Below are 25,575 nucleotides of genomic sequence, written 5' to 3' on the forward strand. Positions count from 1 at the left end.
TCCTTTTCCAGAGAACCGTGAATGCTTTCAGGAGAAACGTCTTCAGCAAGGCTGGGAGTGTTTGGTTTTGTGTCTCTCCTGACACTGGTTAATGGGAGATATCTTTTTACTTCTTGGAGACACTTTCAGTGTCTTGGCCAGCAAGTAAAGTGGAGATAAGATGTTGATTTGTGTTCTGCTTCCTCCTCGGATTTGTCTTCACTGTTCTTGGGAAGAGCTTGTCTGACCTTGGTGTTTTAATTTTGCTTATCTGTTTTGACCTCTTCAGTGTCTTTGACCTGAAATGCCTGGTTACAGAATAACTAAACCTTCAGAGCTGGTTTGGTTTTTTTTTTCCTTTCCATGTACAAAAGCAGAGTTCAAATGCAGCAGAAAAGCCAGAATGTTTTAATTTTTTTTTTGGTGAAACAAACAGATAATTGCTTTCATTCTGAAAAAAATTTATTATCAAGATAAATCTTCAGTTAAAATACATGTACACTGTGTCCAAGGCATAAAACAGGCATAATCTGTTTGAACTGTGCAGTGGTATCAGAGCTGAGGATGAATCACTTGGGAGAAAGTGTACTGGGGGGAATTTAAGTCCACCTCATAAACTCACTACAAATGAAACTTTAATTACTTCATGTGTAAATCTGGCAAAAGTTCAGCATGGAGTTACAGTATTTCCAGGAGCCTTAACTACTGCCAGAGGTGAGGATCCATCACCAGGGTTTAAGTCCTGGAGGAGCAGCAAGTGAAGCTCCACACATGGTGCTGATACCTGGAAATGAACACCCAGCAGCAGCTGGATTCTGGGTTCAGACTCCCAGATTTTGGGTGGCATTTGGGCCATCCAGACACACATGTCCCATCTCTGGCCTTTCTGAAGTGCTGGTAATAAATCAAGGCCTTCACCCAACACCTCAGAGAACTGGTATTTGCTGTCACCACACAGGACATCTCCTTCCAGCCTTCCAGGCAGTGACTGCTCAGCATGGCCCTGGAAGCCAGGAGTATTTTCCAGCATCTGAGATATTATGTGGTCAAATTTTTCAGCTACCCTCTTGTTTCTATTTTTATTTATTTTTACCTTTCACCCATGCACTGAGATGAGGTAGCTGGAATTGTGGAGTTGAAGGGTGTCCTGCACACAACCGAGCTGAGGATTTCTATGGGACTTCCAAAGTAATAGAAAATTATAAGTTCTTTTGAGCAACTGATTTTTACATGCTGGTAGCATATTCTCCTTTTTTTGGTGTGCAGGAATGGAAGAACCTCAGTTAGAATGACCTGGCTCATTTTTTTTCTAACATGTAACAGCCCTTTCTCATTAGTTTTCTTGTGTTTCTACCACTGAAAATAGTGGCATCCTCAATGTCTGAGAGAAGAAAACCATAATGAAAAAGGGAATGAATTGCTTAGTGTGGCACAAAATTTCACTTTCCTTTTTGATCCTTCCCTCGTGTATCCAACATAAAATTCTTCTATTCATTTTCCAATTAATTTACATGTTTTCACTGGCATATAGGAAACATTTCCAGATTCTCACACTCCCTGCTGCAGAAATTGCTAGTTGCAAAGACTGTAGGATAAACTGTGATTTAGATGCACAAGGGAATCTGTGTATGTGATTTACATTAAAAGCTACACAAATAAACCATCTTCCCATGAGGGGAAAGAATGTTCTTAGCAGAATAATAAAATATTTTCATACTTATGTTATGGGAGAAGACAGTTCTTTAAGTGGTGATTCTGACCCCATAGTTTACAAGAAAACATTCTTTGAGTTATTGTCACTGTTAAAACGAAGCTGTCCATGGGGGCAGACAATTAAATCAGCTTTTCAAGCGCTGTCAGAGCAGTGGCTGCGGGGTCAACACCCCTTTCTGCCCACAATGTTTTTCCACGTTATCTTTGCACTGAGGCAGCGCAGACAATTCATGGTCAGGGTTACAGGGCCGTGGCCATGGTGACACCACTTGGAATCACTGACACTGAGGGGGCCGGAGCTGTCAGAGCAACACAGGCACTGAGGGCTGCCCTGACAGCCCCACCACCCCACACCATGATCACAGAATCACAGAGATGTCAGGGTTGGAAGGGACCTCTGGAGATCATCCAGTCCAACCCCTCTGCCAAGGCAGGGTCACCTGGAGCAGGTGATGCAGGAACATGTCCAGGTGGGTTCAGGATGTCTCCAGAGAGAGACTCCATGCCCTTCCTGGGCAGCCCGTTCCAGTGCTCTGCCACCTTCAACGTAAAGAAGTTCTTCCTCATGTTGAGGTGGAACTTACTGTGTTTTCGTTTATGGCCATTGCTCCTCATCCTATCACTGGGAATTATGGAAAGGAGTCTGAGACAGTTGGCACCCACCTTTGAGATATTTATATGCATTAATGAGATCCATTCCAACCCCCTAACATTCTATGATTCTACGATTCTACAGTAGGAGGTTTAACAAGGGCAAGTGTCAGATCCTGCACCTGAGACAGGGCAGTCCTGGTGGTCCAGTTGGCCATGAGTCAGCAGTGCCCTGGCAGCCAGGAGGGCACACCGTGTCCTGGGGGGCATCAGGCAGAGCATCACTGGGGCAGTGAGGTGATTGTCTCGCTCTGCTCTGCGCTGGCACGGCCTCACCTTGAGTCCTGGGGGCATCAAAATATAGAAAAGACATTAAACTATTGGAGAGCATCCAAAGGAGAGCCACCAGGACGGTGAAGGGTCTGGAAGGGAAGCCACACGAGGAGCGGCTGAGGCCACTTGGCTTGTTCAGCCTGGAGGAGACTCGAGGGGCGACCTCATGGGGGTCTCCAACATCCTCACGAGGAGCAGTGCAGGGACCGATCTGTTCAGTGACAGGACCCGAGGAAACGGCATGAAGCTGAGTCGGGGGGGACGGTGTTTAGGCTGGATGTCAGGAGGAGTGTTTTCACCCAGAGTGTGGTCGGGCACCGAAAGAGGCTCCCCAGGGCAGTGCTCACAGCACCGAGCCCGAGCTCAAGAACCGTTTGGACAATATGCTGGGGTGTCCTGCGCAGGGCCAGGAGCGGGACCCCACGATCCCGGCGTGTCCCTCGCAGGCCGGGATACCCCAATCCCGCAGGATTCGCAGCCGCCGCCGCCGGGAATCCCTCAGCGCTGAGGGGCGGCCCCGCCCCGGGGCGGGTCCCGGCTCGTCATCGCTGCGCGCGGGGAGCCCCGCGATGCGGGCCCGGCTGCTGCGCGCCTGGGCCGGGCGGCCGCCATGGCGGGTCCTGTTCTTCGGCACCGACCGCTTCGCCGTCACCGCCCTGCGAGCGCTGCGGGCCGCCGGGTACCGCCGCCGGAGCGGGGACATGAGGGGGGGAGTCGGGGTCTGAGGGGCGCGGAGCCTGAGGGGCTGTGGAGGGTGAGGGAGGGCTGAACGCTGAGGGAGGGGACATGAGCCGGTGACAGGACTCAGGGGTCACTGAGGGATGAGGAGGGGTCGGGACCGTGGGTTGGGCAGAGGGTGGTAGGGAAGAGGAGGGGAAGGAGTCTGAGGGTGGCACATGGACGCGGCGGCGTTATTCGGTCGATGGGCCAGCATCACAGAGCCCGTGGGGGTTCGTGAGGAGGTCTGGGACTGAAGGGTGGTGAGGGGGCTGAGGGCAGGGTCAGGGAAGGGGCACCAAGGAGGGGGTGGGAGGTGGAGGGGCAGGTGCTGTGGAAGGGCACTGGGGCACAGCGTGGCGTGGAGGTGACCCAGCCCTCGCCTCTCCCTTGCACTACATTTACAAGGCCTTCATCTCCTTGTCCCCCACCCAGGGAGCCCAGCGAGGACGCGCTCGTGTCCCGGCTGGAGGTGGTGACCCTGCCGTCCCGCCTGCCCGGGGACCTGCCCGTGAGGAGCTGTGCCCGGGAGCTCCAGCTGCCCGTGCACGAGTGGCCGCACACGGGGCCCGCGGGGCACTTCGATGTGGGCGTGGTGGCATCGTTCGGCCGCCTCCTGAGCGAGGACCTGATTCTGCAGTTCCCATAGTAAGTGAGCGGGCAGGACACCTGTCACTGTGCTCTGCTTTTGAGTCAGCACCTGTGACTTGTAGCAGGTGAGGTCAGCTTGCCTGGGATGTGAGGTTCATTGTCCTTTAACGCATTGATGTAAATTTATGCAAATGTTCAGCAGAATGTGTTTACCTTTATTCCTCTCATCTCTCTTTCTGTGTTTGCTGAGAAGCTGAAGCTTATAGAGTGTGAATTTTCTTTTAGGTGTATATTTAAGGCAGTAACACTTCACGTGGTCTGAGCAGAGAATTCTTTAAGTAGTTGCACTCTGATATTCCTTGCACACCCATTAATGTATGCTTCAAATATACATAAAGATATGTATATTTGTTCCTATTCTAACTCTGAATTATTTCATTTCAGTGGTGTGCTGAATGTCCATCCCAGCTGTCTCCCACGGTGGCGCGGTCCTGCACCCATAGTCCACACGGTGCTCCATGGTGATAAGGTGACTGGGGTGACAATTATGGAAATAAGACCAAAAAGGTAGGTCTGACGTGCTTTCCAAGAAACTCACTGCTGTTGTTGCCTCTCAGGACTTTCGAACATCACCACTGAAGTAATAATTTAACTCGATCTATATCATGACTATTATTTAATGTGTGTGTATAATATTAAAGTTGGAAACACTTAGAAATGTTCACCTGACCATATGAGATTTGTCATAAATACAGTATTTTAGTGAGTTGTGTAATTTGCACTCCAGGCCTGTTCTCTAATTCTTAGCATTGTTACAGGGAGCAGACAGAACAGTCACACAGCTCTGTCAATAGACTTGGTATGACAGGACATAAAAGGTCTGGTTTTCAGACTTCAGAGTCACCTGCAACTATCTGTAAGTGAACAGAGGACAAACAATTGCCTGTCTAGGCATGAGACAGTTTATATGGTTTAGTTTCAGCCCAAACCCTGGCTTAAAAGGCTTGTGAAAACACATTATCCCAGTTATCCTCTCTTTCTCACATGCTTGTCTGATTATAGATCTTAGGAAAGTGCAAAAAAAATGTCATCTGGGTACTTCAGGTTGTTTCTGCTGAGACAGATCTGGTACTCTCTTCCCTGTGTTGCCTTGTGAATCAAACATCTGATAATGTGAAATGACGTGTGGAAAATACTTTCAGAGGGCAAAAAAGGGTGATTAGTAACTGAGTTAATGCACTGAGTGTAGGGTTTTGAACTAACTGAGTTTCAGCTCCTCCAGTAAACTCACAGGTTTCCTTCCTTGCAGGTTTGATGTAGGTCCAATCATTAAGCAGGAAGAGGTCGCTGTTCCTCCCCGCTGTACAGCACAGGAGCTGGAAGGGATGTTGGCAAAGCTGGGTGCAAACATGGTAAAGTCCTGCCAGCTCTGGCACTTCTGATTAGTACCTCCCTTTGAACATGTGCAAACAGAATTCTTAGCAATCTTGTTCTGAGTTAACTGCGACTTTAAAAGGAGAATGATCTGAAACTTGGTGTTTGTCAGCACTTTGCCTTGCTGAGAGCTGAGTGGTCTGTGATCAGCTGTTGCTGTTGGTCCTGGGTGTTGCTGTTCTGCTTCTATTCAGTGAAGAACACAAGTGTTGTGTATGGAAACAGTGCAAGTTCTTCTTTCATTGAAGTGAATGTCTACTTTTTCATCTGAATAATTAGCTTCTGTCCTGTTCTGGAATAAATATCTGAGAGGATATAATCCATTAAAAAATACTTGTGTTTTTCAGTTGTAATTCAGTGGGAAGGATGCCTTTAGTGTATCTGTGTGTATGATACAAGTCTTATATACTTCTTATATACTTACCCAGTTTTCTAAAAGCTCACAAGAAAGTTTCACTATTGAAAAGTTGAGATTTTACTTTGTTATTGCTTAAACTTAGCTTGGCCAATACCCTGTTCAAAATTTAATTTTGCAGCTGTTGGCAGTTCTGAAAAACTTGCCTGAAAGCTTAAAAAACAAAAAGGAGCAGCCAAAAGAAGGAGTAACATTTGGTAGGTACACATCCTATTTAATGGGACTTGTTCATTTTTTTCTTTTATCAGCTGGAAAACTAAGTTTCCTGCTGTGCTGGGTTGTATTTTTTTTTAGATTCCTTTCTCAGTATGGTCTCTTCACTGCCTTCTCTGGCTTAAAAATGCCTCAGAGATCTCCAGACTTACTGCATTGAGTTTGTTTTTTCAGAGTGGCTTGTACAATATCAAAATCAGTGGTGATGTCACAAAATCTGAGTTTGTTATTCTTCATGGTTGTAATGCAGACAAAAAGGTTACAGCTGTGTTTGTGAACATGTTGTCAGTTTGCAGTTCAATGGATAAATAAGAGAACAACTGAGAATAAAATATAAATAATCCAAATTGAGGTTTTTACAGAATCTTTTCTCCAGTTGTTGTCTGAGGTACCTGTGGCTGGATGGTAAACCTGCCATTGGTCAGGATAAACTGAGGTTTAAAATAGGGTAAAGTGGCACAGCTGTTTGTTTTTGCAAAAAGATGCAAAACAAACTATTAAATCTCCTAAATTTCTTTTCCCCCTTTAGCTCCTAAAATCTCTATAGCAAAGAGTTGTATAAAATGGGAGGAGCAAACAGCTACACAAATAATTCAGCTGCATCGTGCAATAGGAAGTATGGTAAGACAGTGGATTTTTTTGAACCCTTTTCTGACCTCTAGCATGGCTGAGATTGGTGTAGATATTTTAACTGATGACTAAACCTCAAGTTTAGTTATTTTAGCCTCTGTAACCCAGCATGTTTTAAAATCCTGGTAGTTTAGCATTGAAGGTGGACTGAATGTGAAGGAAAACTCTCGTGAACTTGATGCCAAGTGTGAAATCAGCTCAGTAATTTTATATTGTTCCCTTAGCTCTGAGATTTCCCCTGATGTGTTTGGGAGTGTTTAAAACACTGCAGTGACATCTCTGCATGAGAGCAAACAGCGCAAACAGCTGCAATGAAAGGGCTGTTTTAGCTAATTGCTTAACTCAGTCCTGCATGTGCTGATGGTTAGAGATGAGGAAGAACAAGGAAAGTCTTCTATTTAGACATATATATAATATTATCACAGGTATTTTGCTTGAGAAAAAAAAAAACCTCAACTAGTCAGCTGCCTGGAAATTGTGAATATATTCTCACTGTGTCATCTGCTTCTGTTTCCAGTTTCCTTTGCAGACACTCTGGAAGGACACTACTGTTAAACTTCTGGATTTTGTGGAAGTGGATGATATCCCTGGTTTTGCTGGTATTTACTTTTAAATTAATCTGTTAAGTTACGTTTTATAACCATTTTCTGCAGGAATGTGAGCGCCATGTGGGCTGAGGGGTGTGCCAGAGCAAACAGAGTTAGTGAATGTTCATGGATCAGATGCAGTGCCAGAGAGTGACTGTTCTGATTCTTCCTGCTCATTTGGTTATAATAAAACACAGAATACAATAAAATATTTTTGAGCAAAATATTGACTCAAGATTGTTATCATGCTTCAAAGAGACAGAATTGTTTCAAACTTTCTCTGTGCTTGTTGGCGTAAAAATGCAGGATGATCTTGCTTTGTTTTTAGATCAAACAATAAATGACTGTGAAGCTGTTCCTGGTTCACTGCTGTTCCATAAAGTGTCCCAAACACTGATAGTTCGATGCAAGGTAGGCTTTTCCCCTTTGTTTTATATTCACTGCCCCAAAGATGAGGGTTTTTAGTATTTGTGTGTTGCATAACTTTTGTTTTAATTGTCCACTGTTATTGTCTCTACTAGTTTAGATTAGCACATGACTTTTCGTTTGTTACCTTAAACCTTTAATTTCCACTAACAGGCTTTGCACTTGCAAGCAAGAGTTTGACTTGTAAACCTGATGACATTAAATAAAATGTATTCTGTAAGCCAGCCAGTGAGAGCTAAAGATAATTTTAAAACATGGAAGAAACTTATGCCCTTTTTGTTTGGTTTTATTTCTAGGAAGGCTGGGTTGGAATCAGAACAGTCATATTAAAGAAGAAGCTTACAGCAGTTGACTTCTACAATGGATATATGCACTCCTGGTTCCAACAGAATCCACGGACAGTTCATCGGGAATGCAGATTTCGAACACTCAAACTTAGCACGGCAAAAAAAGACTCTGAGAGAGAGGGGAATATTGGCACAGGATATAAAGCAATAGATGTGTTTTAAAATGTCTGTAAGTTAATAGAAATATAAAATATTTCAAAGCCCACCTATAACTTTCAGCTTAATTCAGGGGTTTCTTCCTTGAGTGTTTGATACTACTGTCATCTACACATTTACGTCGTGGCTTCCTGATGATACTCCTCTTTCCCCATGAAGGAAGAGAGTCTCTGAATGCTGAAGATGGTGAATAAAATCCCCATTTCCACTGTTGAGAAATAAATTTATTTTTATACAACATTTGCAATTTCTGTTTGGGGACTTTTGGTATAATCTTCCTCAGGGATAAGTTTTGCATGGTTACTTTGATCTGCAAATATTAAAGCCCGATGCTTCTCTAATTCAGAGTTTAGTGCTCACTGAGACTTAGACTGTCTAGTTTGATTTTCTTGTGGACCCTGAAACTCCCTTTGTATCCCCACATTGAGATGAATAGCTTAGCTGTGAAGGTCTAGAGAATCTTTTCCTGTCCATGATTATTTTCTTCCTTCTCCTTTCTGTTTTCATATATCTTAGGGTATACCCCATTTAATATTTGTGTGCCATCCATCCAGAAAGTTTAGGTTCTACTGTGATACTTTCTCCATGATGAGGAATTAATCTAATCCAGGCTTTCCCTCAGCCTTTGGTTAATGACATGTATAAGAGTATTTCATGTGAAGAACCCCAAAATTGGTGGCTCTTTTGAAGTTTCTTGTCTTAGAATTAAGGTAGCACTGCGAGGATAACAGCAAAATGAAGACTGGCCACATCTTAGGAGCTGCTCTGATGTTATTTGCTCAACTTTTTCCTGTTTTTTTCCGAGTTCTACTGAAGTAAAAGCAAAAAAATCTAGAAGAATGTGTTACATCACAAGGATTAAAATGTTTCTCAAGAAGCATCTGTTAAAGCAGATGCTGCTGTATTTTTCTCTAATTGCCATTGGTCCGACATTAATCTGCCTCTGACAGGTTTTCCAAAACACACGGTCCTCCAAGAAATCCAAGCCTATGAATCAGAGTCACAAACTGGAAACAGCAGCAAGGTGGAAGTCAGGCTCCTGTGGAGAACTCCTGTTAGCTCTGGCTGCAGACTCGGTGCAGTTTGTGCCGCAGAAGATCCAAATCTGGCAAGTTAATTTCCGAGCAAATGATGTATTTTTGTGTTTTGCTCCTGCCCACTCCTTGCAAGTGAAGGTTGTGGAGTCATTTTGCTTTTACTCTGTTTAGATCTGTCTGACAGGTTTTTTACTGCCTTATGCCAATAGAAAGGTGGGTGGGTGAGTTTTTTGTGGTTTTGGGGAAAGCGATGGTTTGGGAGTTTTCTGTGGTTTACTACATCACTGGTCATAACTGCGTGGCTGCTTGCCTTGTGTTTTCCCTGCTGGAGCTTCTGGGAATTTTTCATCAGTTGTTTTTAAAGAACATTCAAAGCCATCACTGGAATTCAAATATTCAATGTTTGCTGAGGATAAGAATGTTTTTTTCTAAAGCCCTTTCCCCACAGACAGGTTTTTGACACTAATCAGCTGCATGATGGGGCTTTGGCCTCAGACATGGATTGTGTCAGAAGCTGAATGAGCAGAGAAATGAGTCTACCAAAATAAAATCCCACCCAAAAACCCACCACCACAGTTTAGAGATAATTTTAAACACTAATGATAAAGAATTTTATGAGAAGTATTTCAGTTAACTGGGACTCAACAATTTCAGTATTTTAGGACCTAACTTTTCTAATGTCCCAGGTCCCCAGGCACTGGAGAATGAATTGTGATTGATTTGTGACCTGAGCAAAATGAACAGTGAGGTGTAACTCCCACAGAAAGAATACAGTGTCTGAAGTTCAGCCACAAAAGTCAAGATTAAAAGCTTTTAAATAACCAAACTCTTTAAATCAACCACTTTGTTCCTGTGAATGACTTGAGGAAAATTCTTTAAAAGTTCTTTGATCTCTGTGTGTATATTTTGTTGTCAGTTTTCGATGGAGCCTCGTGTGAGACCTATTGCTGTCAGTCCTTGCTGGCAGGCAGCAATTCCAGTTCTCACTAAAGCTCGGAGCAACAGGGAGGAGTTTCCCTGCGTTTTTGGGAAGCTCGAGGTGGCATGTACCCAGGATCCCTGTAGATGGAGCTCGCTGCCTCTCTTTTGGGCAAAATCCCAGGTCAGCTGGACAGAAGATGGTGAAAATCTGGTACAGAATGTCTTCAGTGAGTTGTTTAATAGCAAGTAATGTCTAAACCACATTGCAGCCAGGGTACCTGTACTTGTAACTTAATCTTTTGATCTCTGCAGTTTGCTTCAAGGCTTCTCTTGCTTTCTACACAAGAAGCTATAAAAGATTGGACAGTTCTGTGTCGCTTAACACTTTATATCTTAGCTCTGAATATGTGCAACTTCACCCCAGTTGTGCAAAAGAAGGTAAGATTAATTTAATTTTTTATGGAGGAAATCTTTGGTGTGCTATTTTTGGTGCAGTGGGGAAAGCTTTAAAGGGAATTGGTGTTCCCCAGGCAGCTGTTAGCCAAAATGTCTCTTTGGAAACTTTGCTTTCACCTGGCTCTGCTGGGATTTGACTCAGTAGGTAATGAAAATCTGATTATTTTTGCAGAACAGACAACACAAAAATGGGGCTTTCACTGATGAGGTGTGGAATAACATGTCAGGGTTGACTCTGGAACACAAGACACGGTGATTCAATCCCCAGTGCCGCTGCTGAGGTCGAGTACAGGCACCCTGGCCAGTGGAAGGGGATCCTAGCAAAATAAAACAGCTGTTCTCCTCTCAGGGGACAGAGGGAAAGTAGCAGAGGTATTCACAGACCCAGCATCTACCATGGCTCAGTTTAACATCACTGAGGCCAAATTACTGGCAGAACTGCAAAATGTTTGGGCACCAGAAGGGTCCTGGTGTTGGATAGGGTTGATTTCATCATGGATTTCAAACAAGTGTTAGAGGGAGTGATATTTCCTAGGATGCTGGTGACTCACAGTTAGATGCATCTGTTTCGTGTTCCATAACCTTCCCACTCTGCTTCCTAGGAAACCTTTTTATTCCTGTTCTCTGAATGAATTACAAACAAAAATGTAAGTGACTAATCAGAGGAATGCTCGAGTCTTTTTGTAAAGTTACATGCAAGATCCCCAAATAATTTTGAAAGTTGAGGCTAGACAAGAACATCTCGCCTTTTGTTTATCCTAACTGCTGACATCCTGATAGCTTCTGGGAAGCACTGGTTTCCCTTTTTTAGAAACAGGAGGGAGGGATAGGTCACAGGATTTATCTGAGGGGTTGGAAACTAAGTGACCTTAATGGAAGATGCTTTGCCATCAGCCACAAACCTGCTGCCGTTTAGGAGCCAGGTCTCCTGCTTACCCCTGTTCCTCAAGGTTGGTGGTCCAAAGGCTAAGGCCGAGGGAGGAGCTGAGTCCCAGCCTCCCTGCATTCCTCCAGCTGATCCTCTCCTTTGATATGTGGGAGTGTGGGTTAGGTTTCAGGTTGCAGAAAGGACATTGCTGTACACTGACCATAAACACAGGCTGGAGAAGTCAGAACTGACATTGAACTGCAGCATAAAACCTGTGTGAGTGGGGGACTCTGGGACTTGGTGCAGCTTTCCTCCTGTATAAACTTGCTTAATGTATTTGGAATGATGGTGAAGTGTTAGCACTGAGTGGTGCTTGTGGGACCAAGGTTGTTTTCTGTTGGTAGTGCTTGAGCACTCGTGTTTGAAACCTCTGTCTTGCTCTGTGTCCAGCACACTCTGCCAGGAGCCTCGGAGAGCTCAGGGACTCAGTGAGTGCATAGATTAGTTTGTTCCTCCAAGTCAGTGCTAAGCTGCAGAGGGGGACAGTCTGGGGAAATTTGGAGAGCTCCTGGCTGTTCCAGGGCTGTGACTGTTTCAGTGCTGTTGAATAGGCATCTCTCCCCAGGAGGAAGAGCCCTGCACTCTGCTGTGTTTGACTGGCGAGCCCACATGCGGCACAGGGATCATCTCCCCAGCCTGCTTTCATCCATTTATCTCCTGGGTTGGTCTGTAGAAGTCATTTTGTGTTACTTCACCCTCAAAGTGATGAAACTAAGTTTGGGTTTTGGCTGTCTGTCTGCAGAGGAGGAGGGGAGCAGAGGGAAGAGACATTTCTCTGTGCAAGCCAAGAGCTCTGTGGGAAGGTCCAAGCTAATGCTCCCCACTGGCTGCCTTGGCTCCGGCTCGAGCCAAGCCCTTGCAGCAGACTAGACACAAAAGAAAACACACAGAGTCTAAATTGACTGGTATGAAGAGGATGTGCCAGAGTATCCCACAGCTCTTCCTTTTCTGCTTCTCTTTGATAACTGTCAATTTGCCTAAAAACCTGGATTGTTAGGGATTTTTTTTTTTTTTACCTGTTTAAGCATACTTCAGGCTGCCCTGTGTCAGACCTGTGAACCTGTTCTGAAGCTTGCTAAATGCTACTGAAAGATTCCCCATGCCCTTGATGGGCTGTAGGTGTGACAGCATAGACCTTCATATCCATAGGAGGGGGATTGGGAGAAGAGGGAAACGTGTTTGAATCCCAGTTTACACCCAGTAGCACTGCCTACCTATTTGTGATCTCTCTCAGTGGGAATTTCGGTGTTGGAGGCTTGCTGGTTTGTCTGTACCCCAAAAATTTATTGCCAATGTTTGGCAGTAAACAAGCACAGGATGTCTTCTGTACTGGTGAGGTCCTTGTTGCTCTAGAAGTAGTGAGGGAAATTTAATAGGTCATTTGGAGAGGGATCACTCCCTGACCCCTGCTGTGGCCAGCTGTACCTTCAGCTAAGGACAGCTTCTTGCCCAGCAGTGTCCTGCTGCTGAGTGTGAGGGAAGCCTGTCTTCTCCCTGTCTCTTCACCCAGCCCTACTCTATATTACCTGGTTTCCTATAATCCTTAAAGCACAGATTCCCAACCCTCTTTTCCCTCCATCTTGTTTCATTCCTTGATTCATCCCTGCCCAGACCTACTGCTCTGCTTCTCCCAGCAGTGCTGCTGACTCTCCATGTCTCAAGCTGGGCACAGATTCCCTGACTGCAGCATGCCATGGCCAAACCCTGGACCTGGGGGGGCACCAGGCACCCACCAAACCCCTCACCCATACCCAGGATCAGCCTCACACACTGATAAAGCTGTGACCTGTTTGTGAACAGAAAGGTGGAATCCTGCAGGTTATTCCTTGCTCTGCTCTACATGTGGTTTATTTACTTGGGCATTTCAAACACAGAAGTGACACGGCATTGTCAGAGTTACAAAATTACTTTTTTTATTAACCTACCCTATCGTAGAGCATGGCTTTTCTTGTCAAATAATGCAAGAAGCAAGAGAAAACTCTAGCTTTATCCACGTGGAGCCTACAAATCCACATGGCTTCTCTGTCCTATTGAGCATATGAGTTCTTAGAAATGCAGCTGCCGATAGTTTAGCTTGAATACAGTCATTCTAAAACAAGCTAGTAATAAATAAAATACTTACATTTCAAGTACGAAACCTTGCAGTTGAATTCAGTATGAGGAAATCAGTTTATTCCTTTTCATGTTACCAACTACTGTACAGGTACTTGGGCTGGCAAAGTCTGCAGCTGCAGAACAGAAGAATGTTTTATGTACGTGACTTAATTGGATCATGTGTTTAGTCTTCCCTTTAGGCTATCATGTGAAGCTGTTTAATGTCAGGCAGAAAGAAGATTTTTGTGGATGCATTTAAGAAGACATGAACTCACTACCGCTGCTGGCCCCCAATTTTTGCCTGATGTCTTTCTGGTGAGGGGGGGAAAAAAAAAAACAAACAAAAAAACAAAAGTGGCACCTTAATTACGTCTCACAAACAACGACACCTACCAGCTTTCAGTTAGGCTATTAGCAGGTTGATGTTACTTTCAAATCATATTTAACTGAGCGTGAGTGACTTTACCAATGCTCCTCTACAGCTCTAGGAGACGGGACGTTGACCTCTCATAGGGATCCTGCCTTGGTTGTTCCGGCGGCTTGCTGGTGGCCTCTGGTACGCGGGTCTCTGCCCTGGCTGAATCACTATGGACTGCTGGCCCGAGTTCCTCTGAGACTGGAAGATGCTTTGCTCCGCTGCGCTCCTCTCCGAACAGGTGAAAGTCAACCCGACGCCCACATCGCTCTTCATGGTTCTGGAGGTGCCGTCAGATGAGCCGTCGAAACACCTGCCCAGGGCGATTTCCTTGGCGATCCTGGGGTCTTGGTCGGTGACGGTGTAGATGCCGTAGTTGTGCCCTAGCGGGTCGAGGGGCGCCAGCATGGTGTACTCACTGGTGTCGTTGTTGGTGGCCATGGGCAGGTGGTTCACCAGGTACTCGTGGAGCATGCTGTTGACGCTCACTCGGCGGCAGCTGCCCTGCGGCACCACCTTGACGAGCGTGCGGTCCACGCGGTCCTGGTCGAAGAGCATTCCGCTGCACTTGAACTCCACGCAGGCCGCCGACACGTCCTGCCGCTGTGGGTCGCGGATGCTGCGGACGTCCCTGATCCCGTAGAGCCGGCCAATGGTGCGCGGGTGCGTCCCACCCATGTTACGAGATCTCACGTTCACCTCCTGGGGTCCGTTTATTTTCACTTTAATGTAGCAGGCCCTGAATTCCATGGGCTTGGGCCACCATGCCAGGTAGTCGTCGGTCCAGCTCATGAGGTCGTCTTCACTGAAGGGAACGGTGTTGAAGTCGTACCGGTCTCCCTCTATCCTGTAAAACCTGAAGTGCGCAGCGCTGTGAGGAGCTTCCTCGCACTCGCTAATATTCTCGTAGGCATAAATAGGGCCGTTGTTCTCTTCTGGGGAATTGGGGCTTGGCTTGGCCATGTTAATGCTGAATGCTGTTTTCTTAGTGTTGGAGTCCTCGTGGTCTGTCCTCCTGTAGTTGAGCTTGTTGAGGTACGGCTGTGGGACCCCAATAGCAGCAGGGTTGAGTTTGGGAGCAGAGGGCACAGCTTCAAGCTCTTCGCCCCCCATGCTTGCCAAGATATAAGCTCCATAGGCCTCGGGGTTTTGCTCATCGCAGAAGGCGGGCACACAAGCACCATTGGGACCAGTGACCACACTGTCAAAACGGCCCCACGCTCTGGGGTTGGAGGAGAACCCTGGTTCTGGCTCCATATTTATAATAGAAATCACAACCCCTTGGATCTGCTCACTTTGCAGGAACCTCTCACTTCTGTAGGCTCGGACTTTGACGTAGCACCGTCTGCTCTCCGGGACATCCAGGTTAAAAAGCCGCCTTTCTTTGATCTCCATGTTCCCAACCAAAAAAGTTCTCTCCTCCCTTTTGCGCCGTCTGCTCCTCTGGATGTTGAAGTCCCCTTCTTCCTCCCACAGCCCTGTCTCTGGGTTCAGGGACCAAAGCTTCATCTCCTGCAGGTGCTCTGGCATCTTGACCTGAGCGGCATCCAAATGAACCTTCACGTCTTCTGCGTTCAGGGACTCGGTGCCCCGCTCATCAGTGAAGTCCACGGAAAACATGCCGTACGTGCGGAGTGGAAACACATCTCCTTCCTCGTCTACAAAGTTCAGGTCACTTTGTGTCACGGGGGCTGTGGAGATGTTCCTTGGGTCCAGGAACGTCACGCTGGCTTTCACTTTGCCTCTGTAGGCCTCTCCGTTTTTCCTATAAAATGCGTTGGGAGGAATTTCTAATTCAGCAATTGGATCATCTTCTTCCATTTCTCCCAGAGAGATCACGTTGGTCTCAGTGGATTCCAGTGTAACAGGAGGTTTCTTTCTCAGTAGCTTGATCTCATGGAACACAGCACCTCCATTTTCCTTGAAGGGCAGAACTTTTGTTGTGTTCACAAACTTCTGCAGCCGATCCACAAAAGTTAGAACCAGTCTCTCCATGTCTGCTGGGACGTGGACAGAGAAGGTTCCCTTGTAGCCAGTCATACTCACTCTCTTGTTCCCCATGTAGATGTGGCCAAACCTGAGTGGCTCTCCATTATCTGCTGCTGTGGCTCTGCCTCGAACCATTATTTTGGTCTCGGTGCATTTTTTGCAGCCACATTCCACGATGACTTTAGTGGGGAGCGTGTACCCGTTGCAGGATATGTCCCTGGTTTCCATTTTGGACACCCCACAGCAGTAGGAGACGTTGTCCTTACACCGGAGTCCCTTATCCAGCTTCCCCACACAGGTCTTTGTTGGGCACTTGCCCACATCGTAGTAGAAGGAGTCTGTTGCTTTTTGGAAGCAGTCGTGAGGAAGTCTGATGAGGTGGCTTTGGGGCTTGGGGTTGCAGGCTGCCTCTTCTCTTCCTGTTGAATAGGATTTCTTAATGAGCAGCGTGAAATAGTTGTACAGACATTGTTACATGGTCTGAAACCCTTTGAGCTAAACGTTGCTCCTAATAAAAGTGAGGTTTTTGCAGGATTCTGGTTAGCTGAATTCATCTGGCCTGGTTTCAGTGAAGCAGGTAGCTCAGCTTTAGCTTTAGGTTCCTGATTAAGAGCTGTTTGCAGGAAGCATCCCAGCTCCTCCTTACCCACCATGGCCCTCCAACCATCTGCATATTCTGCTGCTGCCTGGCTTTTTGACTATGACCAGAATAAAATGTGTCCTAAGGTTTTAAAAGACCCCTAAACAAACAGAAATATTCCCATGTCAGGCAGCAACTACAGTGAGGAACCTGCTGAAAGCAGCAGATTGAGCTTGGCAGGTCACCTGCAATCCAGAGCTCTGGTTTGTAGGGAGCATCTGGTTCATAACCAGCTCACACAAGCTTATCTGCAAGTGGATGCATGAAACAAACCCAAGTATTTTTCCTGTGACTTTTCTTTCCCAGCTGTATCACAGTTTCTGGTTCCTGCACACCGACGCCTCCCCAGCTGCTTGGAGAGAGCATCAGGCACATTTTCTCTTACCTATGACATCCAGCTTGGCAACCTGGGACTTGGCTGACCCCCCGGCGCTGCTGGCCTTGCAGAAATACTCTCCTGACTGTTCTCTCTTCAGGTTCTTCAGAATCAGGTTGTTTTTATATTTGTACAAGGAGGGATCCAGCAGTGAGCCATTGTGGTACCTGCCAGGAACAGTTAAGGGGACAGAGTCTGACTGCCTGGCTGGAGCAGAGCGATGGCCCAATCCTGCATCCTGCAATGCAGGTTTTGCCAGACCTTCTACCTCAGTTTCCCTGCTTTTAGGTGGCTTATGTGGCATCACCTAAAAATTATTCTCCTTTCCCTAGCAGTACTGAGATGTGGCTGCTGGGCAGCTGGCAGGCAGGCAGAGCTGCCAGTCTTTCTGCTGAGGTTTTTAAACTCTTTTCTTTGGTGTGCTTTTCCAGTGATCCCTCAGCAGATGACATTGCTCTGCATGCCTCGAGGAAGCCATCACTTGCAGCAATCAGTTCTCAGCATATTCAGCTGGTTTATACCTTATGGAGAAGGTAAGGAGACAAAACTGGAATCCGTGGGTCAGCTAAGACTTCTGGCAGATCAAACTCGAGTTCCTTACCAGAGGTAGCGGTCAGGGGCTGGGCTCCCACGGGCATCGCAGCAGAACGACACGCTCTGTCCCGCTCTCCTGGCCTTGTCCTCAGGGCTCCTGAAAACGTAGGGTTTGCCTGCAGGACAAGGACAAGGCCATCTCATTACTCTTCCCCTCCTAAAATCACAGTTTATTTCTAATTACTGCATAAAGCCTCCTGCATCCCCCCTCTCTGTGGCTACCTGATCGGTGCAGCTGCACTTGGATCGCCAGGTTTCTCCGGGTGCTCTCGGGCACGGTGAAGGTCGCGGTTGCATATTTGGCTTTCTTTATTTTCAGGGTGTTTTTACCATCAGGACAAATCCCTGGGATCCTAAACATGCCTCTGTTATCGGCCATTGTCAGCAGCTTGAGTTTCTTGGCTTGCAGGTAGACCCGGGCATCGGCAGCGGGCGACCCATCCTCGAGAGACACCTCTCCGTGCAGAGTGGCATCCTCACACATGCAGGAGTCACAGTCAGCGTTGACATGGCCCATGGGGCAGGTGATGTTGCAGCCTGGAGGAGAGGCAGGCAGGTCAAAAAACAGCCCCACAACACTCACAGCACGGTCTCGCGTCTGCTTTTAATTTAGATGCAATAAGGCAGATACTGCGTAAGGAATAACTTGTATCCAAAACATATTTTTCCTGATTATCCACAGCTGTGCATTAGAAATGCAGGGACGATGTCATTCTGAACCTGACAATTAGTAGAAAGCAGCCACGTGGATATAATTACAGCTAGGAACTGTTATTTACCTTCCCCAAAGGGCTGAATTTTGGAGAAATTTGAATCCAGCTCAGCATTGTGAGCTCTTAGCTCAACTCTGGCAAAATTACAAATCCAAATGCCTTAAACTTTCTAGGTTTCTGTTACCAGCTCATGCCCAAGAGTCGTGACTGTGGTCTATCCCAAAAGCTGTCTCCCCTTATTCAGTGGTATCCTGGCTTGGGCAGGACATGGGGTAAGTGCCAAGTGAGCATTACCCAATGGGTTTAACAATTGGTCTCCCAGTGATTCTGAAACATATTCATTACCTATAGTGATTAATCCTAAATAATAATCTGTCTCCTCCCAAGGCTCAGGTCATTCATTTTATAATCACAGACCATCCCTGTACAGCAACTACCTGATAATTTCTTTCAAAGCTGGAAATAAATGTAGGAAATCAGGGAAAAACCTGAAATAACTTTCCCGCAGAAAACACCAACTGTTTTCAGAATTATTTGTTAAAAGGGGGTTATAAGAATAATATAATTGATTACAAGCCCCTTCAGCAGGGGTTGTGGCAGTTGATATTCCCACCACTTCTCCTTCCTGGAGAAGGCATCTGCCTGCAATTGCTGACTCCACCCTGAGAGTTGCTGTTATAATGAGATTAATGGGATTTTTTTCCATATTGCCAAGATCTTTGTGAGTCCCTGATGATTCCCCATATCTGGATCCCCCTGTTATCTTGCTATTTGGCTATAAACTCCCTGTGTTCTGTTCTCCAGCCTCGCTTGGGAATCCCAGAATTCTGGCAAAGGAGGGAAAGATGGCAAAACGACAGCGAGGGGAACACAGCGCCTTTGTGCTGGTGAGACCAGGACATCCTCCCCTGCCCGTAAGTGAGGTTATAGGAGCACCTGAGCAAACATGTCCAATGCAGAGCCGCCCTTCCTCAGTTGCTTCATTACAGTGCACGCCCCAGAAGCGCTCAGCTAGGCAGGATCTGGTACGCTTCTGCACCCCGGTTTGGCCACACTTTGCTGAGCACTCGCTCCATTTCGACCATGGAGACAAAAACCTTTTTGAATCTTGCACCAGTGGACCTTGAATAACATCAGTGGTGTGTTACTGAGACGCACATTACACGTACAGCTGCCCCCAAAAAAATGGGCAGTTGCTTTCTTAGCAGCTTCTGCATAGCTCAGACTGTACATTTGGATATTATGCACCACATGGATTAAACAAACTCAAAGCATTTCAGGGAGCTGGGAAGTAAAGCATAAGAAGGCATCTGAAGGCTTCTGGCTTAATTCCCTGCAGGCTACCAAATTCAGGATGATTAAGATAAACTCGAGGGGAGCAAAGTGCAGGCAGCTCATGCTTAGCGTTGAATAACTTTGGCTTAGAGGAAATCAAACACACATTGTCATTTCGATGCTGTCTGAAGTGCAACACTCGCCTGTGTTTCAAATGTGGTTAAATAGGAAAAAAAAAAAAAAAAGGGGTAAAATTTGTGGTATGACCATGTTGAATGTCTTTAACCAAACTTCAACATATGTTTTCTGTAGGGGCAGCCTGTGTCCTATTGTGAGCACCACTGTTACTGTGTGCAAACCAGAAGCCTAAGATGCTACTGAGCAGCCTGAGCACGTCAGGGGCCAGCTGATCGGTAAAGCACAGAGAGAGTTTGCAAAACACATTTGAGAGCTTAAAATGGGGTTAGATTTTTAAAGGGATTTCTTTAACGGGGCTACTAGATGTTATTAATTTAAGCTTCTTTGAACGGATGAGATCCATTCCAAGTCTGTGGTTTGGGCTTGTTTTTAAATGACAATGTTCTAATAATGTTTGTGAGGATGAGCTTGTGACTAAAGTTTCTAAAAATGGGGTTTCTTGGAGATGTGTGCTGTGTCATCTCCTGTACCTACTCTTCCACCCAATCTGTAACAAAGCAGGTTGGGTTATTTCCTAGAAAGGCAGACAGGCACAGGGTGGACTTTTCCTATAGTGATGGCCAAAAACAAAGCAGGTGGGTGTAAAAGACCCTTTAAATGAGAGTAGCTATAGGAGCAGCATGTCTGGTTTAGAGTGAGTGCTTGGCTTAGATGGGCAAGTTTTTTATTTTGTTGGCACATCAGCATCTCCAGTTCAGCACCCCGACTAGCACATCCATGACCTTATTTAGCGATCTGAGGGAAGCAGGAGGAGGTGGGCTTGGGAACATGATCCCATCCCATGGATAAATGCCTGATTGTGCTTTGCCCTAGCAAAAATTTAACGTGCAGCAGGTTAAAGTTGGGTCCCAGCAAGATCCTAAGCTCATTTGGGATCAACTGCTTTAATCTGCGGGGCTGTCAATAATAGGATATGAAGAGGGGAGTGCAGTGGAGGAAAAGCATTGTACGGCTCTGTGTGGCACCTCAACAGCAGAAAAAGTGGAAAGTGGAAGAAGAGGGAGAAGCTGAGGCACAGAGCTCTGGCAGGGATGTGGGGAGCAAGGACAGGGATACCCCATGGCACCGCCGGCAGGAACCTACTGCGTCTGACGTAGGTGAAGGTCGGGTCTCCCCGGCGAGAGCTGCTCCTCGTACCTGCGGGCAGAGGACATTGGGGGTGGTCTGGGCAGGGTTTGCCAGTCATGGAGCCAGCCTCAGCACCACTGCCCTGTGCCACCCACTGTGAGGGGAAAACAGTTCTCCTGGTAGCTTTCCTAAAAATACTTTTCAGCAAGTGAAGGGGACCTCTGGGAGTCTGGGGTTTTGGTGCTTTGATTCTTCCCAGTGGCTAAGAGAGCTGCTGGGAGCCAGACAAAAGGCTGGGACATGAATCCTTCAGATATGGCATCAGTATGTCCAGCTCTTTCAGTACCCACTGGAATTTAAATTGCAAGCACTGGGTGGTAAAGATTGAGTGGTTAAGGCATCTCCCAGGAATTAATGAGCAGAGTGGGCTCTGCAGGTAATTAATGCCCCACAGGCTTTAATTCTAAAGGAGTGGTGTCACAGACTGCCCTGGTCGTGGGGACAGACTGGGCAGGGGAAAGGCAAGTCAGAGCATGTGCTGGCCCATCCCTGGGCTCTTCTCACCCTCCCAGCCCTGCATGCCTCCCACAGGAGCTGGGGCTGTGGTCACACATTGACCTTCCCTTTTCCAGGAGAGGAGCCAACAGCGTGTCAGTGATAGCCAAAACCCTACAGGAGGTCACGGATGATTAACATTTATTCCATTGCTTAAATCATAGAATCATAGAATGATTCTAACCCTAAATGTCCTCGTCTACCCAAATGAGATTGTTTGGTTGTAAATTGTTGGGAAAATTGTCCCAGCAAGGGAAATCCACCTAAAGTGGGAATTAACTTACTCTCCAAGCTGAGCATTACCAACGGGCTGAAGGTTTTTTGTCCTATCTGGACCCTGCTGAGGGCTGGTTTCAGAATCCTTTGTCCTAAGGGTGGATAAATGAAAGAATAAATTAGATTATTGCATAGGATAAAATCTATTAATTAGATTTAAAGGACTGGGCATCCTTATGCTCAGCATTACTGCTTTCCCTTTGGGTTGTGGCTGGTTAGAGCTCCCGTAGGATGCAGTGCAGGAGATGTCAAGTGAGGCACCACTGCAGCTCAGGTGTGATAAAAACATTCAGTTTCCCTTATCACCCAAGGAAAACTTTTTTGTACTTCCTATGTTGGAACAGCTCAGATCAATTCATCTTTTTATAGCTGGAGTGATAAAATATATCCTGCCTCTCCCTGCATGGGGAGAAACGAACCTGAGGTGGATGAGATTGGATGTCACGATGGGACACGGGCTGGTTTCTGCACTTGCTGGCCACCTGCATGCCTAAAAAGGAGCTGGTGGTTGTGGCTGGTTCCTGGGGTGCTTGCTGGGACCAGTGCAATTTAAACTGTCCTATTTAAAGCAAAGCCCCAGCACCAGTTCTCCCCTGTGCCTGGCTCCCGTGGGTGAGGATTGGACACCACAGGGTCTTGGGGATGGCAGGCAGGGATGGTCCCAGCGTTGCCAGTGGGCTGGTGAGCTCATCCCTGGTCAACCAGAGGCTGGCTGAGCCTGGCTGACTAGCTGGGGGCTGGATGGGAGCCAGTCCTCGTCTGGAAGTTGTTTGGCCGGGCAAATGCCACGCTGACCCAGAGCAGGACCCTGCATGGATGTCAGGCTGTGTCTGCTGGCTCAGCGGTGCCACAGACGCGCCTGCGCTGGCAGGGACAGCATGGGGACCGCAATAGGAACATTTAACCTTCACCTAGAACGGATGTGGCTCCCAGGAGGAGGAGGAGGAGGAGGAGGATCCAGCCTTTCACAGTGACCATTGTGGTCTCCAGAGGTGACCAGGGGCTTTTTGGAGTTTCTGCAGCCGTCCCACGCCTTCCCCAGTCCTGCAGAGACAAGTCCAGCCGTGTTGAGGCTCAGCCAGGTCCTGCTGCTTTTGGGGAGCTTCTCCCAAGCTGAACCACTTCAAAGCATGCCATGAGGCAGCTTATGACCCCTGCCCACCCACCCAACCCCAGCAGCTCCTCATTTTTTCCCCCAGGGAGAAGCAGCAGGGGCTCCACATCTGTGCTCGCATCCCCTCTGCTTCTCACTGTCACATCTGAGCCCAAATCTATTCTGCAGAGCACTGCTTTGTAATGACATCTCCTTAACGTGCCTTGGAACAGCTTAAATACTTCTGCAGGGATCCCTCACGGCCCACACGGCACCGCAGGCCCCCTGACACCCCACTCTGTTCCCTGCAGGAGCAGGGACATCTCCATGACTCTAACCCCCTGCCTGCAAACTGGGTGTAGTGCGAGGATAGCATCTTATCCCAGTACATCCCAGAGCGTGGGGAAAGGGAAGGCTCCTAAGCACCTCTGAAAGTGGAAAACCCCGTGCACAAGCCAGGTCTTTTCTGCAAGTGTGAGCAAGTAGCTCAATATTTTCCTTTTCCTGCAGGCAAAGATGTGGAACTAAGGCTTTGTGTCACTCTCCCCCAGCTCAGCCACTACAGAGTTTGTTTTCAGTGAGTCCCTTTGCCCTGTGGTGTAAAGAATTTGGGTGTTTAATTTCTGAAGGTACCCATGGAGCTGGTGTTATCCCAAGTGACACAAGCTGGTGCTTTATTTTTCTGCACCCAAAGTTAACGAACCAGAGTGGAGGAAATGTTGCCTCAGCCTTTCAGTGCCTCAGTTTCCCCTATAAAATGTGCTTGGCAAAGGGCAGCCGGCAATATGAACAGCCTGTTATTCGTAAAGGGTACTAACCATCCCCTCTGAGACTGGGGAATGTGGGACTAGGAAATACTTTGATTATGGCTCAGCAAATCTCAGTCAAGCAAAAATAACAAGCAACACATGAGCGGTGTCTTGTGGGCTTACGGTGGGGCCGTGAACTCGTAGCCAGACAATAACCAGGAAAAATTAATCCTGTTTCCCACTCGGCGCCTATTTTTGAAGCTGACTGCGACTCGTTCAGTGCTGGGTTTGGGATGGGATTCGTCCCTCTTGTCCCCGGGACACGCGATGGTGGGAAAGGGGGGGTTCAAGCAGCTGGATTTTGGCGGCAGGGAAGGTTTGGAACTGCCTGTGTCCCCCCTCTGACACGGAGCTGAGGGAGCCGGTGGGGGACAGAGCCGCGGGAGATCAAAAGCCCTGTTGTGAGCAAAGCACCGTCCCCCGCTCCCGCTGTCCCCGTAACCCTGCCCCAAACGCATTAGCTGGGATGGGGAAGGGAGAAGCGGAAAGCAGGAAACCGCATCCCCATCAATGTTTTTCAGCCTCCCTGCTTTCATCTACCCATTAATTAATTTCCACCTCGCCTTCAAATCACAGCCACTGTTAATTACGGCGCTTTAATAACACAGCAGAATTATATAACCACTGTCTGCCACGGAGGGGAAAAACTTAGCAGGGTCGGGTTGCGTTTTTTCTCTTACCTAAAAAATCATAGAAACCCCAATTAAGGAGAGTCCCGTCCTGTCGCCACCGAGCCGCCAGTCGAGCCGAGATCCGGGGGCGAGGCGAGGGCTTGTCAGCTGCGGGTTCAGGGATTTGCAGGCGGTTGGGAAGGAGGAGAAAGTTGCAGCTTACCGAAAGTCCCCTGCGCCGTGCCGAGCCGGGCTGTGTGCGAGCCTCCCTGCCGCCCAGGCGGCGGGGTCGCTTATATAGCCCGGCGTGTAGCTTAGGGGATGGCAGCGAGCCACGGGCCGCCAGCACAAACAGATCGGACGCGCGAGGAAACCGCAGCCTGAATAATCCCTTAATAAGGTGATGGTAAACAAAAACCTGCGGCGAAGCAGCAGCGGTACCACGGCGTGGCGGGGCAGGGCACGGAGTGGCTACCACGTCCCGGTGTGGGCACCGCGTCCTGGCACAGCACAGTCGCTGTCAGGGGTTCACCTGGGGTCTGGATCTGAAATAGATGCTGCCGAGCGTCCAAGGTGGAGGTACAGCAAACAGGCAATGAGGTTTTGGGGATGCTTTTTTGGCTTTGTGTGGTCTGGGACAAACGCGGTGCCCCCCACCCCAGCGTTGCCCATGTTGTTCCCCCCTTTCATAGGCATTGGGGTACGGCTCAGCTGGGCACCATTCCCTGCTCTGCCCACTCACCTCTGCCCCTGCACTGGCTCTGGCAGGGGTCAAATGAGGTTGCTGTGGGGATGTGAGGATGTGGGACAAAGCCAGAGGGATTGGTTTGGACACCAGCAGTAGCACAGAGCTGCAGAGGCAGGACCATCCTTACAAATAAATAAATGTGACTGCATCTCCCTCGAGCCATGGGAAGATCCAGCCATGACCCCTAACCAGAGCTGCCTGCTTGCCCCAGGCTGGCTTCGACCCCTCACGTCTTTCCTCTTTCTGCAGCTATGTTTTTTCCCCCTCGACTTGTGGTGGCTGATCTGTGGATTCGGGGCTTCTAGGTGTTGACAAGGCATGTGGCCTGGTGCAAGTGGCTGCCACCCATGCACGCAGCCCCAGCACCATGGGACTGTGCTGCCAGTTGCTGCAGGAGTGTGGTGTGAAAGCTTTATGTGTCAGGAGCCATCCCCCAAGGATGGGGATGGGTGTTGGGGCAGCCAGTGGCATGTGGGATGTGCCAGTGGTGTCCTGAGCTGCCTCCTAGTAATCCTTGCCGGCCCCGCTGCCAGAGGGAGTGGTGGAGGAGGAACACGGATCAAGATGTCACATAAAATAATCGGTGGTGACCTACACCCGCTCCTGTTTATGTTTACGAGGGAAAAGGAAAAAACACCTGAGATGTG

At 47.7% G+C, this 25,575-nt stretch overlaps 2 protein-coding genes across 5 annotated transcripts; one reads left to right on the top strand and one right to left on the bottom strand.

Moving 5' to 3' along the window:
• Positions 1 to 3,177: 3,177 nt before the first annotated feature.
• On the top strand, positions 3,178 to 8,372 carry MTFMT (mitochondrial methionyl-tRNA formyltransferase). Its single transcript, XM_050309766.1, is given in 10 exon segments — positions 3,178 to 3,295; positions 3,769 to 3,981; positions 4,369 to 4,491; positions 5,234 to 5,336; positions 5,895 to 5,970; positions 6,516 to 6,607; positions 7,134 to 7,215; positions 7,532 to 7,614; positions 7,926 to 8,075; positions 8,077 to 8,372. Coding segments are annotated over 10 exon segments (1,083 nt in total). The 5' UTR covers positions 3,178 to 3,185; the 3' UTR covers positions 8,128 to 8,372.
• A 4,989-nt stretch (positions 8,373 to 13,361) lies between these two features.
• CILP (cartilage intermediate layer protein) lies at positions 13,362 to 24,404 on the bottom strand. 4 transcript variants are annotated; one of them, XM_050309755.1, is made up of 10 exons: positions 24,250 to 24,404; positions 22,579 to 22,711; positions 21,676 to 21,759; positions 20,825 to 20,905; positions 19,232 to 19,417; positions 17,805 to 18,119; positions 17,590 to 17,698; positions 16,998 to 17,155; positions 14,035 to 16,391; positions 13,362 to 13,880 (listed from the first exon to the last, which is right to left on the bottom strand). In XM_050309755.1, the coding sequence occupies exons 2-9, from the start codon at positions 22,643 to 22,645 to the stop codon at positions 14,053 to 14,055; spliced, it is 3,339 nt and encodes a 1,112-aa protein (XP_050165712.1). In that variant the 5' UTR covers positions 22,646 to 22,711; positions 24,250 to 24,404; the 3' UTR covers positions 13,362 to 13,880; positions 14,035 to 14,052. The 4 variants fall into 4 exon arrangements, with proteins under 4 accessions (XP_050165712.1, XP_050165713.1, XP_050165711.1 ...); XM_050309756.1 differs by having other exon boundaries at positions 13,362 to 16,391; positions 20,852 to 20,905; XM_050309754.1 differs by having other exon boundaries at positions 13,362 to 16,391.
• Positions 24,405 to 25,575: the final 1,171 nt, after the last annotated feature.

This window comes from Myiozetetes cayanensis, unplaced genomic scaffold (genome assembly GCF_022539395.1).
Source record: "Myiozetetes cayanensis isolate MyiCay16 unplaced genomic scaffold, myiCay2020 scf14, whole genome shotgun sequence".
NCBI classification, from domain to species: Eukaryota; Metazoa; Chordata; class Aves; order Passeriformes; family Tyrannidae; genus Myiozetetes; species Myiozetetes cayanensis.

Bases quoted from the DNA above. Each gene is read 5' to 3' on its own strand.
- CILP (XM_050309755.1), bottom strand. From the start codon at position 22,645: ATGGTCACTGTGAAAGGCTGGATCCTCCTCCTCCTCCTCCTCCTCCTG. The intron at 19,418-20,824 runs GTATCCCTGTCC...ATGTTATTCAAG, and splicing joins CCTGCCGGCGGTGCCATGGG to GTCCACTGGTGCAAGATTCA. The intron at 16,392-16,997 runs GTAAGAGAAAAT...CCTATTCAACAG, and splicing joins TGCCAAGCTGGATGTCATAG to GAAGAGAAGAGGCAGCCTGC.